This window comes from Lithobates pipiens, unplaced genomic scaffold (assembly GCF_037356315.1).
Source record: "Lithobates pipiens isolate NorthernLeopardFrog02 unplaced genomic scaffold, aLitPip1_a1.2 Scaffold_28, whole genome shotgun sequence".
Taxonomy (NCBI): Eukaryota; Metazoa; Chordata; class Amphibia; order Anura; family Ranidae; genus Lithobates; species Lithobates pipiens.
Genome location: NW_027507789.1, coordinates 204,141,640 through 204,154,503, shown reverse-complemented (window position 1 = coordinate 204,154,503; position 12,864 = coordinate 204,141,640). Strand labels below are relative to the sequence as shown.

The window sequence follows — 12,864 nt, the reverse complement described above, 5'->3', positions numbered from 1 at the left end:
TTTTCTAGGAGTGGTGATTTAGAGGGATCTGTGTTGGGGGGGGGGGGGTGGAGGAAGAGGATTTGTGCTAAGAGGGGGTGGGGGATTGGGTGTTTTTTTGTGCTAGAAGAGGTGAAATGGTAGAACGTGTGTGTTTGTGGGGGAGGGGATTTTTTTTGGGAGGGATTATTTGTGTTAGTAGGGATGATGGGGGGGGGGGTATATTTGTGCTAGGAGGGGAAATTTGGGGAGGGGGAGGATTTGTTCTGGGAGGGGAGGTTGGGGGGAATTTGTGCTAGGAGGGGGGCATTTAGAGTGCTGGTGAGGATGTGTACTTGTAGGGTAAATTTTAGGGGTAGAGGATTTGTACTAGGAGGGGATGGTGTGGGGGGGGGGGTATATTGTTTTTTTTTGTGCTAGAATAGGTGAAATGGTAGAAAGTGTGTGTGTTTGTGCGGGAAGGGAATTTTTTTGGGGAGGGATGATTTGTGTTAGTCGGTATGATGGGGGGGGGTGTATTTGTGCTGGGGGGAAGTTTAGGGGGGGAAGAGGGAGGATTTGTTCTAGGATAGGGGATTGGAGGGAATTTGTGCTAGGAGGGGGGCATTTAGAATGGGGGGGGGGAGGATGTGTACTTGGAGGGGAAATTTTAGGGGTAGAGGATTTATTCTAGGAGGGGTGATTTTTTTGGGTGGTGAATTTGTGCTGGGGGAATTTGTGCTGGGGGGATTTGTGCTGGGGGGATTTGGGGAATGGGGGGGCAAAGATTTCTACTGGGAGGGGGGATTTCAGCAGGGGGTGGAATTTTACTGGGAGGAGTGGGAAATTATTCTTAGCGAGTAATCACACAGATTAGTGCTCAGTTTTTTTTTTGTTGGGGGGGGATTTCTGCTGACACATAAATGCTCATACATCTTGGGGGAGGGAGTTTGGCCTGTTTACCCTGGGCTCTAGATGACCTTGTCCTGACACTGTCTAAACATATTTACTGAGACTCACATAAGCTTTAACCGCTGCAGCCCCAGAAGATTTTATCCCCCTACTGACCAGAGCACTTTTTACAATTTGGCACTGCGTCGATTTAACTGAGAATTGCGTGGTCGTGCAACGTTGTACCCAAACAAAATTTGCATGCTTTTTTTCCCCACAAATAGAGCTTTCTTTTGGTGGTATTTGATCACCTCTGCATTTTTTTTTTTTTTTTGTGCTATAAACAAAAAAAGAGCAACAATTAAAAAAAAAAAAACTTTTTGCTATAATAAATATCCAATAAATATCCCAAACAATGTTTTTAAAAATAAATTAAAAAAAAACATTTCTTCCTCAGTTTAAGCCAATATTTATTCTTTTACATATTTTTGGTAAAAAATATCACAATAAGCGTATATTGATTGTTTTTTCCCAAAAAAAGGAAAGATTTATGGCATTTTTATTTATTTATTTTACTAGTAATGGCGGTGATCTGCGATTTTTAGTGGCCAGATCGGACACTTTTGGGACCATTGACATTTATATAGCGATCAGTGCTATAAAAATGTACTGATTAATGTGTAAATGTCACTGGTAGGGAAGGGGGTTAACGCACGGGGCGATCAAGGGGTTAAATGTGTTCCCTAGTAAGTGTTTCTAACTGTGAGGAGATAGGACTGATTGGGGGAGGAGACATATCACTGTTTTACTCAGTAGGAACAAATGATATGTCTCCTCTCCCCTGACAGAACAGGGAATTGTGTGTTTACACACACAAATCCCTGTGCTGGCTCTCGTCCCTGCGATTGTGGGTGGCCAGCAGCAACTGCACCCACCGGCCACACGCATGGCGTCCCCCGCCGTGCCGTGGGGGGCACGCCCGAGCCTCCAGCAGCTCTTAAAGAGAACACCGTGCCCATACGTTGTGTTGCGCAGCTGTGCCATTCTGCTAACGTATATCGGCGTGAGACGTTCGGGAAGTGGTTAATGTGTTAATGTAATTGTAAAAGTCATTTTCAATATTTTTTAAAGCTAAACAGGCTGATATAAAACATATAAAATAATTCCATCTCTGGAATCATTACTGCACCGTTAAATGGAATTTTTAAATGCAAGCAGGGTTAGTACCTGAATCTGACCTGGTATCAGTCCCTGTACAGCAGTGCTGAAGTTATGAGAGAAAGAAGCAGCACAAGGAGACAGTCAGTACATGTGCTGACAAGAAGCATTCTGATAGGTGGAAAGAGCAAAGTGACAGATAGGTGAGCACATTACTGTGCTGCTTCTCCTTTCACTGTGCAGTCGCAGACAAGGCCATCTTGTGAAAGGAAAAATAAAAAGTGCTGCAGTTAAAATGTCTGGCGTAGAAAATAATTACAACAATATATATATATATATATATATATATATATATATATATATATAATTTTTTTTTTTTTTATGTCTTTTAATAATTTTTTAATAGGCTTTTCATTTTCATCTTGATATTTTTGGCTGGAGTTCTGCTTTAAATCTGCAGCTTGCATTAATATATTCCCTGGTGATCCTGTCCTTATTGGTTGCTCATTCCTGTGACAACCGGCTCTCAATGGTTATTAGTTGGTCAAATTCGCAAATGCAGTGACAGATATCCGATGTGACAAATTACTGGTCGTCTCCACACAGGCACCAACACTCTGTTGCATAGATATGAATGAGATGGGTATAAAATGGCTTCAGCTCCTGTTCTCCACCCGCAGAGAATACACAGACGCGTTTCGTCTTTTTTGAGGTTTAATTGTAGAAACATCAGATGCAGACACATCTTTCTTCACACTACCCTTGCCTGCCCAGAGCGGTTTACATCTTGTGTCTGATGCTGAAGTCAGTACTCCAACTCCATCCCAGGCCCATGCACTGAGCTAGAGATATCATTTCTCTTTATGGCCGGGCCCTGGCAGAAGAACACAAGAGCTTGAGAAGTATCATAATGTTTATTGATGTCCTGTTGTTAAGTCATATAAAATTAAAATGTATGTAGCAAAATAAATATATTCTTTTTTTATTTATTTTTTATTCATTGTACTCTTTTGTGTTACCTTGCAGGCATTTGAAAGCACTTACAATGGAACAACAAAGATGAATTTTAAAGGCAACCAATAAGAAACTTTGAGAGCTGTCCAGCAAATCTCAGACACCACCTGACTGGATGTCACGTGACCCAAACGTGAAAATACTCTGTGTCATTACAGTGCCCCCGCGCAGGAGCAGAGCCAACACAACCACATGTATTAACAGTTAGGATTCTATCACCTAAACGTAAAGGTTTCAAGTATAGCTAAAATCCAAATTTTTATTTTTTTTAGTTTTAGTTAGAATTTTGGTTATATATATATATATATATATATATATATATATATATATATATATTTGTGTTTTTTTTTTTTTTTTTTTAGTTTTGTTTTTGTTAAATAGCTAACTTTGAGTCACTAAGATGCAGGATTTAGCAATCACACAAAGATCCAATTTAAATTCTTAACCTCTAAATGCTCTTTCTCAGCAAACCCAACAAAGAAAGAATTTTCAGTGTTGGGTATTTTACCAGTAGGCCATGAATTTAAAAGAAACCTGTCCTTAAAATCCAACTTGAAAATCCACTGTGGGGCTGTGCCTGCACTGCAAGGGTAAACTGTTCATTTAGTTTAGGGAAAGGGGGAGCATTTTAATTTACCTGATTCTCCGCTCCTCCTGCAAAAGGCACTCCCCTATGCTCCAGGGGTGGACTGTCCCTTGGCGTCATCATGTCAAATGCAGAGCATTGGTCTTGATGACACTGCATTGGTCTTGATGACATCAAGACCTTGGACCGCTGAGCATAGGGCAGAAGATGCTGGGACCTGTCAAGCAGTGAGGAGGAGGATACTCTTTTCTATGTCCCCCAGACCTAAACAAGCAATTAACGCCCTGGTGCCCAATCTGCCATCCTTTGTTATATGATGTGTGGCCCTCAGACCTCAGCAGTCTGACGTGGGAACATTAATTATGGTGATGGCAATGATCTCTACTAGCCTCATGTAACATTATTCCAGTTTCATATTATCTTCTGCAATATATCCCCACCCAAAAATGTATCCTGTCCACACTGTCTGACCCTCATTTCCTCTATTAGGGTTGCAGTCTCTGACAGTCGTCTGAAGCATTGCATATATTGAACATTATGTGTGACTGTTTTGGTGAGGTCAGGGGCCGTATTTAAGGCCTCCTTTAGCTCATAAGTTGACAACCGTTATAACAATGCCAACCTGAATTAATCCATGCAGCATGGGCACACCCCCACTGCAAGGGATCATTTTTAAGTTTCCCAGAGTTGGGCTGTAAAGAAAAATAGAGCCCGCTATTGCTTATGTTATATGTGACATTGTTAGGTGCCTAGTTGTCATGCTAAGATCTTCAATACTTAGCCCAGGGAGAAGACCCACAGATAAGAACATCTAAATGTATGACTTTAAGGGTCAATCATTTACAAAGCATTGAAGCCTAATGCCGCGTACACACGATCGGACTTTCCGACAACAAAACCGTGGATTTTTGTTCGAATTATATTCCAACTTGTCTTGCATACACACGGTCACACAAATGTTGGCCAACAATTTACGAACGTAGTGACGTACAAGAAGTACATGATATCTCCATTACGAACGCTGGTTTTACAAGACCGAGCGCTTTCGGCTCGTACTTGATTCCGAGCATGCGTGGACTTTTGTGCGACGGACTTGTGTAAACACGATCGGAAAGTCCGACAACAAACATTTGTTGGCGGAAAATGTGAGAACCTGCTAGCCAACATTTGTTGGCGGAAAGTCCAACAACAAATGTTCGATGGAGCGTACACACGGTCGGACTTTCTGCCAACAAACTCGCATCCGATATTTGTTGTTGGAAAATCCGATCGTGTGTACGCGGCATAAGGGTTTTCAAAGAAGCTTATCACTGGCAACCAACCCCCCTTCCACCTGTATTTTTTTTTCATGACGGGTTCCATTCACCCATTGTGGTGGTGTTTCGCTCTGCACTGACTAGTGCTGGATTGGATCCACCATCCAGGAACTGACATTTCAGAGACTACATCTAAGCTATATCTTCTTAATGAAAGAACAGCAGTGTTTTTCAAAGACATATTTTATTATATTATTTATTATATTACATATTTATCTTTTAAGCTACGGTGCCCTTTTGTTGTATAGGGCAGTTTTCCGCCGCACTTCACAAGCCTGTACCCCTGTAGTAAAGTTTTCAGTTGTCAATAAATTGCAAAGATGTCTTGATGGATTTCCGTGTGGTGAAAGTGGCTTTATTTCATTCTTACAACAGACGGTGCAACAGCTTTCATTGTACACAAAAGTCACCAAAATAAATACTAAATTTCAATCACCGATATTCACATTGTTTGCAGCCGTTTATTTGTCCGCGGTACGCTAAAACAGGACGTGTTTAAAAATCATGGTTTTAAAAAAACAATTCTTTATTTTTTACAAGACATTTTTTTACAGTACGCATCTAGGTTTTCGGGAACAGTTATTACAACACGGCAGTCACACCAGAGTGTCTGATTTCACCGAATGTTGACGGAGGTGAAAAAAAATAAGAGTGGAATATCCGGATTGTCTTCTGTGGAAAGTTTTCTATGTACACTTACCTCTAGCAAGGCAAGGCTGTGAGAGGATTGGATGTGCTTGGCCTGGCTAGTCTGGATGGTAGGCTTATTGTCACGGGCCTGTGAACTTGGGATGAGCAAACCAAGCACAGAAGGCAAAAAAGAACGCTAAAGATGAGGGGGTTTCCAAGAGGTAACAAATAAATGTGGGTTTCAGGGGAAAGGGGGGGGGTATAGTTAATGTATAAACAAAATAAAATCATCACCTAAGGTACTTTAATCGAATATTCTCCTGTTTTATGGAGTTGATGTATTGATGTCGGTCCTCCACCATTCGTTTTGGGGATATGATACAAACCCACCCTCTCTGAATGCTTGGGAAGGTCTTGCTTACGAAAGAGGGCTGTATTAAAGACAGTTCCTTTTCTTAGTTCACTGTCATGTTTATGACTTTCTGGAACCTGATTTTTCTGCAGCCATGGCACCTTGACAAGCGGAGGTGTCACATATCCCAGGGGTACCGTGGGCTCCTACAGCACCGGGTCTTCCAGGCTCTCCAGGATAACCAGCCTCACCGTGGGAACCATCCCGACCATCTACACTTACACCAGGAGCTCCTTGGGCACCTGGAAATAAAAGAAGAGTGTTATCCATTACATTTATATCTCATACACTCATGATACTGTTGAAGGATTCTGTTTACAGTCAAACAATCTTCCTACAACCTCAGTAGGTAGCACTTACAATACTCTTGTGCTTCAGAAAAAGGATGTTTTTAGAGGTAGTAATAGCTCATGAGCTAACAATCACTACATACATAACCAGTGACAAGGTTTGACATGCCAATGGTGCTTTATTTTTTGTGGATTCTTCTGAAATAGAACAAAGGCTGTTTCATAGTTCCAAGACCTAAATCTGAAACCTTCCATAACTAGCTTGTGAGATTTTCATTTGTGGCCTCAATGTGCTTTCTGAAATACAATGTGACTGAGTAGTCATGTAAGCTTGGTGGGTATAGTCTATGATCATTGTGATGGAGACTTGGCTTTGATTCACTTTGTCGTTTCTAGTTAGTGAATGCCATATATTTTTTGAAAGCAGGTGATAGCTTTGAGGGTAACTGTTCTGATTTAACTGCTAATATACTCCATAAATCCAACTTAAGAAACATGGGAGCTGCTTGTTGGAGATGTTAATTCTCGTTTTATGAAGTTGTCCCTTTGATGCAAGAGCTTTCCCTGGTGTGCTGGAGACCCGAATTTAAATCTGTTATTTGTCTGTCTTGATGTTTGAGCATAGGTGTAGCTCAGTGGGTAAAGGCCTCTGACTGGTCTTCTGAAGGCCTGAGTTCAAATCCCTGAGAGGTTGAGCCTTGTGGTGTTGTAAAAGCTGCTTTGGTGTTCCAGGTACTGCATATTGGTGGGACATTCTCCAGTCCCTGACATGGGAGTCAAGCAGTGCCTGGGTGAAATATGTTGTGGTGGGAAGAAAGACAAAAAAAAATTGCGAAGTACAATTTTTTTTCTGGGCTGCCCAAGTAAGGCAGCCCATTCCAAATGTGGTTGTTGCATTGATATTACAGATCTTGGACCAAAGGAGGCAGTCCTCAACCTAATGTGATGCCCACACATGTTACAGGCCTGTGGGGGCCTGGGACTGGAGCAGACTGGTGGGTTGTCCATTGCCTCCAGACTTTCACTCAGAGATTTGAGCTCGGGTCTACAGTGCTTTCATGAATAGGTTATTGGGGGATACAGCAATTTATGGATTTGAACTCGTGTCTATGGTGCCCTGGTCAACACTCTTATCCTCTGAGCTATTTGCCTCTGCTTGGGTGTTTGGGTGTTTGGGTGTTTGGGTGCTTGGGTGTTTGGGTGTTTGGGTGTTTGTTCTCCTACTTCAGGAGTAAACTTTAGCAATCAAAAACCTAAACCGAGATTCAAACCAACAACTACAAAATCTCAGCCGGTCTGTGGACTGGCTTCTAAACCCCTGAGCCAGAGCCCAGCTCTGACCTAGCTTTAGTATCCATCCCTTTCAGCTTCAAACTTAGTACATAAAATGTAAATCAAGGATTAGGAAATAAACTGATCACTGACTCCTAATAGTCATTATTGATTTAGCTCATGGTGTTAGCAGACAGCAAAAGATGTTGCAGTTGTTTTCCATCCTTGGTGTAGGCCATTATAACTGATACAGGGATTCAAGGGAATATATCAGACCCATTGCTTGCTGACCCACTGAATTTGCATGTCTGATCAGTGTGTTCCTATGGCTTTGGAGGACTAGAATCTTATTTGTAACTTATTACCCCTGTGGTCAATAGGGTTCTTCAGGATGAATTGTGATATTATTTTGCAGCTTTTTGTATGAGGTCAAATGGGCTGTTAAGCTCCAGTTTGGACATACAGGTTAGGTAGAAATGATAATGAAAGTAAGATATGTTTATTTTGTGCACCAACTCAGCGATTTAGTAACCAGGGTAGTAGATGTTGCGTGGGAACATACTACCAGTGCCTTAAATTCTAATTTATATAATACAGCTAAAGTAAAGAGTCTCACTTTTTCACATTTAGGAAAATCCCATGTGTAGAACATTTTATGTTACAAAAGAGTTCAGTGATAATTGACCTTTGGAGATCTAATTTAAGTTCTCCACCAAAAGGAGAAGACCTATTACCGCCTGAGCCAACACATCCACATGTTACTGTTCCATGCTGGTGGTCAGTATTGACGTCGAGTTGAGCGTGTATGGAAAAACTGGGGTCTGCACCCTGAAAACTCACCACATTAGTTCAAGCTCTCACTTCAAAATGTATTTCTTTTGCAAATCATACATATTACAGGCCTCATATAAGCATGTATTTAACTGCTTATATCAGTTGTTATTATTTTATTATTATTTTTTTTAAATTAGCTGTTATGGGGGATGTTATGGACAACCCACCAGTTTTCTTAAGTCCCAAGCCCCTTTTAATGCCTGTGGACTTCACATTAAGTTGTTAACCTACCGCCTTCATTCCATGATTTTTGATATCAATGCAACGGATAACAATCTCTTATGATGTACCAAAACAGTTACCATATAAAAATGAGTTGCTCCTTGAGAATGTTTTTTTTACATATTGCTCTATGTGAAGCTCAGGATGTCAATGCTTGCAGGTTTATGGGAGAGGTTAAAAAGGGCTTTAGAAGTCCCACAAGATCCCTACTTTCATCCGAAATTGGGAGCTGGACCTTGATAAGGAACTCACCCCTACCCAAGTGTCCAACATTCTTACCATGGCACACACCGCTTCAGGCTCATCTAAAACATCTGAGATGGCTTACAATTGGCACTACACGCCTGTGACACTACATCAGTTTTTCCCCCAGACCTCACCGCTCTGCTGGAGGGAATGTGGCGAGCGAGCCATTCATGCTCACATCTGGTGGTTCTGTCCACGGATCCGCCCGTTCTGGCTCGCAGTTCTGTATTGGATTAAGCACATTCAGGGTCGGGAGGTCCCTAATGACCCTTGGTATGTTTTGTTTCATTGTTCGGGTGAACCAGCAGGCTCATATAAACGCTCTATCACACCCCATCTCCTCAATGCTGCGAAAACTCTTATCCCACGATACTGGAAGCAGAGGAAGATCCCTACGAACGGACAACCTCCCCCCCCCCCTCTTTCTCTCTACATTCTGAACTTTTCTCCTCTCCTCTTCTGAGCTTGTCTCCCTCTCGGAGCTCACCAGACCTCTATAGATAAAACCGGAAGGAGGGATATGCATCTTTTGAAATGTTACCTTTGGAGTCTCAGTGCAACACGTGAGGTTACTGCTGATGCCAGGGGGACTCATTGAGTTACTTGGTAATCTGTGGTTATAGACCCCCTCTCGGAGGAGAGCCCTCGATACCTTATCTGCTGTTTCCTCTACTTTTGTTTATGTCATGATTGTTTGTACTACTCCTCTGATAATTTGTTTGTGATGAGTTGTATATGCTTCTTTTCATTAATAAAAACTAATAAAAAAAAAAAAAGGGGCTTTAGAAGATTTTTCTAGTGAAGCAATGGGAGCATTGGCTCTGAATTTGCGCAGAGATTGGCGTGTGTGTGTGCGTGTGTGTATTTATATGTATATATAGTATCTCACAAAAGTGAGTACACCCCTCATATTTTTGTAAATATTTTATATCTTTTCACGTGACAACACTGAAGAAATATCACTTTGCTACAATGTAAAGTAGTGAGTGCACAGCTTGTATAACAGTGTACATTTGCTGTCCCCTCAAAATAACTCACCACACAGCCATTAATGTCTAAACCCCTGTCAACAAAAGTGAGTACACCCCTAAGTGAAAATTTCCAAATTGGGCCCAAAGTGTCAATATTTTGTGTGGCCACCATTATTCTGCAGCACTGCAATAACCCTCTTGGGCATGGAGTTCACCAGAGCTTCACAGGTTACCACTGGAGTCCTCTTCCATTCCCCCATGACGACATCACGGAGCTGGCGAATGTTTGAGACCTTGCGCTCCTCCACTTTCCATTTGAGGATGCCCCACAGATGCTCAATAGGGTTTAGTTCTGAAGACATGCTTGGGCAGTCCATCACCTTTACCCTCAGGTTCTTTAGCAAGGCAGTGGTCATCTTGGAGGTGTGTTTGGGGTCATTATCATGGTGGAATACTGCCCTACGGCCCAGTCTCTGAAGGGAGGGGATCATACCCTGCTTTTTGGTATGTCACAGTACATGTTGGCATTCATGGTTCCCTCAATGAACTGTAGCTCCCCAGTGCCAGCAGCACTTATGCAGCCCCAGATCATGACACTCCCACCACCATGCTTGACTGTAGGCAAGACACACTTGTCTTTGTACTCCTCACCTGGTTGCCACCACAAACGCTTGATACCATCTGAACTAAATATGTTTATCTTGGTCTCATCAGACCACAGGACATGGTTCCAATAATCCATGTCCTTGGTCTGCTTGTCTTCAGCAAACTGTTTGCGGGCTTTCTTGTGCATCATCTTTAGAAGAGGCTTCCTTCTGGGAGGACAGCCATGCAGACCAATTTGATGCAGCGTGCGGCGTATGGTCTGAGCACTGACAGGCTGACCCTCCACCCCTTCAACCTCTGCAGCAATGCTGGCATCACTCATACGTCTATTTCCCAAAGACAACCTCTGGATATTACACTGAGCACGTGCACTCAACTTCTTTGGTTGACCATGGCAAGGCCTGTTCTGAGTGAAACCTGTCCTGTTAAACCGCTGTATGATCTTACAGTCAAACAATCGTTCTACAACCTCAGTAGGTAGCGCTTACACTCCCTATATTACATTGTAGCAAAGTGTAATTTCTTCAGCGTTGTCACATGAAAATATATAATAAATTTACAAATGCGAGGGATGTACTAACTTTTGTGAAATATCGTATGTGTATAGAAATTATATATATATATATTTATATTTATATTTATATATATATATATATATATATATATATATATATATATATATATATATATAAAGAAAGTGCCCTACGAAGCAGACTGCAGGAGATGTGCCAGTCATGATAAAGATGGAATAAAGACTGATGCATGTGTCCCATTAAATATAATGGCTATACCTTGTTCTCCTTGATCTCCATGTGGACCATCGATGCCTCTTCCAACAGGTCCTTTGTCTCCTTTGTCACCCAGGTTACCTAAAATAGTAGCAGACAGTTACAATTAACTGGGAACTCTGTGTAAAATTGCCTTACAGGTTTACAGAGTATTTAGTGGGCAGTAGTTCTACTTTAATAGTGTAACATGGGCATCTTTTATGGTACACATACTCCCTCCAAACTATGTATGGTATAATAACAGGTGGTACTGACAAATGGGGACAGTTGTGTTGTTCATGTGGCCAATCGACGTAAAAATAAACACAGGTGTATGAGCAGCATGCCCTCACCTCTGGGACCAGGATCACCCAGTTCTCCAGGTGGTCCTCTAAATCCTGGAGGTCCACGAGAACCAGTATGTCCAACACGTCCCATGGCACCTTGAGGTCCAGGTGGTCCAGGAGAACCTGGTCGACCAACTGCCCCTGGAGCCAAAGGCCTTCTGAGATTAGCAGCTAGCTGTGCAATTTGATCTAGGAAGACATAGAGAAGACAAAATGTAAACCGTTATTATCCAAAACAGAACACAACATCAAAAATCAATACAATCAGTCCACTACTAATGCAGAATATTATACAGTTTGCCCAGCAAATTGATATTTGATATGTAGCCTCTACGCATACAAATGTTTTTGAAGTCAGACAGCAGTGATGGGGAAAAATATGAAATATGAGGACTGATTTATGCTAAGAACAGGATGGACTTGAGGTTTGCAATATTAGAACCATCGTGAAAATGAAGGCATTGTGAAACCTTACGTGTGGACTCAGGAACATGAACCTTATATGTTTTTGAATTTCAAGCTTGCAGGTGAACAAGGAACATGGGTTGCTAGTGACCAAATGGGTTTGTAGAAAAGAAAATCTGCTGAACTCAAACTAGAGGCATATACACTAGCCACATTGTTTGTGACTATCTGGCAAATTGTCCTGCTTGACTATGCAGGAGCTACAGAGGGCCCCATTTCAGGGCCCCCTTTTCCTGATTATTTTTAACATTTCTAAAAGCTTCAGAGCTTTGAACCTGCCACCTATATGGCCAATAATATAAGTATATTGAATGCAGAATGACTCTGATGGGGACATTTCATATTTCCTTATTAATATTGTCTCACAATATCTAAGAATGAATTCTAAACCTGGTTAAGGGGCCATAGACATATAGGATGGTTAGTTTAGCTGACTTCATATTAAAGGAATGTCAGGAATATGCTATCTTCCTTAAAAGGTAATCTGAGTTATATTTGGTTGTTTTTTTTCCACTAGTTCTGTATATACTACAGCTAAAACTTGTACTAGGCAGTCTCATCTCAGGGTTGCTTAAAGTAGAGGCCCAGCTGAAAAAAAATATTTTTAAAGGTCAGCAGCTACAAACACTGTAGCTGCTGACTTTTTATTAGCACACTTACCTGTCCAGGGTGCCAACAATGTTGGCCACCCATGGCTGATCCGTCCATCAGATTGGGACCCAGCGCCGCCATTCGAACTAAGGGAAACAGGCAGTGGAGCCCTGTGGCTTCACTGCCCGTTTCCAACTGGGCATGCGTGAGTCGTGTGACGCTTTGTGAATGGCCGGCTGTGTTTTGTGACACACAGTTCCCAGAACACAGCGCAACCCATTCCCCAGA

General features: G+C 41.9%; 1 protein-coding gene across 1 annotated transcript in view; it reads right to left on the bottom strand.

The window, feature by feature from the left end:
• Positions 1-5,256: 5,256 nt before the first annotated feature.
• The window catches only part of COL9A3 (collagen type IX alpha 3 chain), a 60,977-nt gene continuing 53,369 nt past the window's right edge, over positions 5,257-12,864 (bottom strand). The window contains exons 30-32 of the mRNA XM_077460323.1: positions 11,527-11,709; positions 11,198-11,275; positions 5,257-6,207 (exon numbers count right to left, since the gene is read on the bottom strand). Coding sequence (XP_077316449.1) covers positions 6,026-6,207; positions 11,198-11,275; positions 11,527-11,709 — 443 coding nt within the window. The 3' untranslated portion in view covers positions 5,257-6,025. The remainder of the gene's footprint in view (positions 6,208-11,197; positions 11,276-11,526; positions 11,710-12,864) is intronic.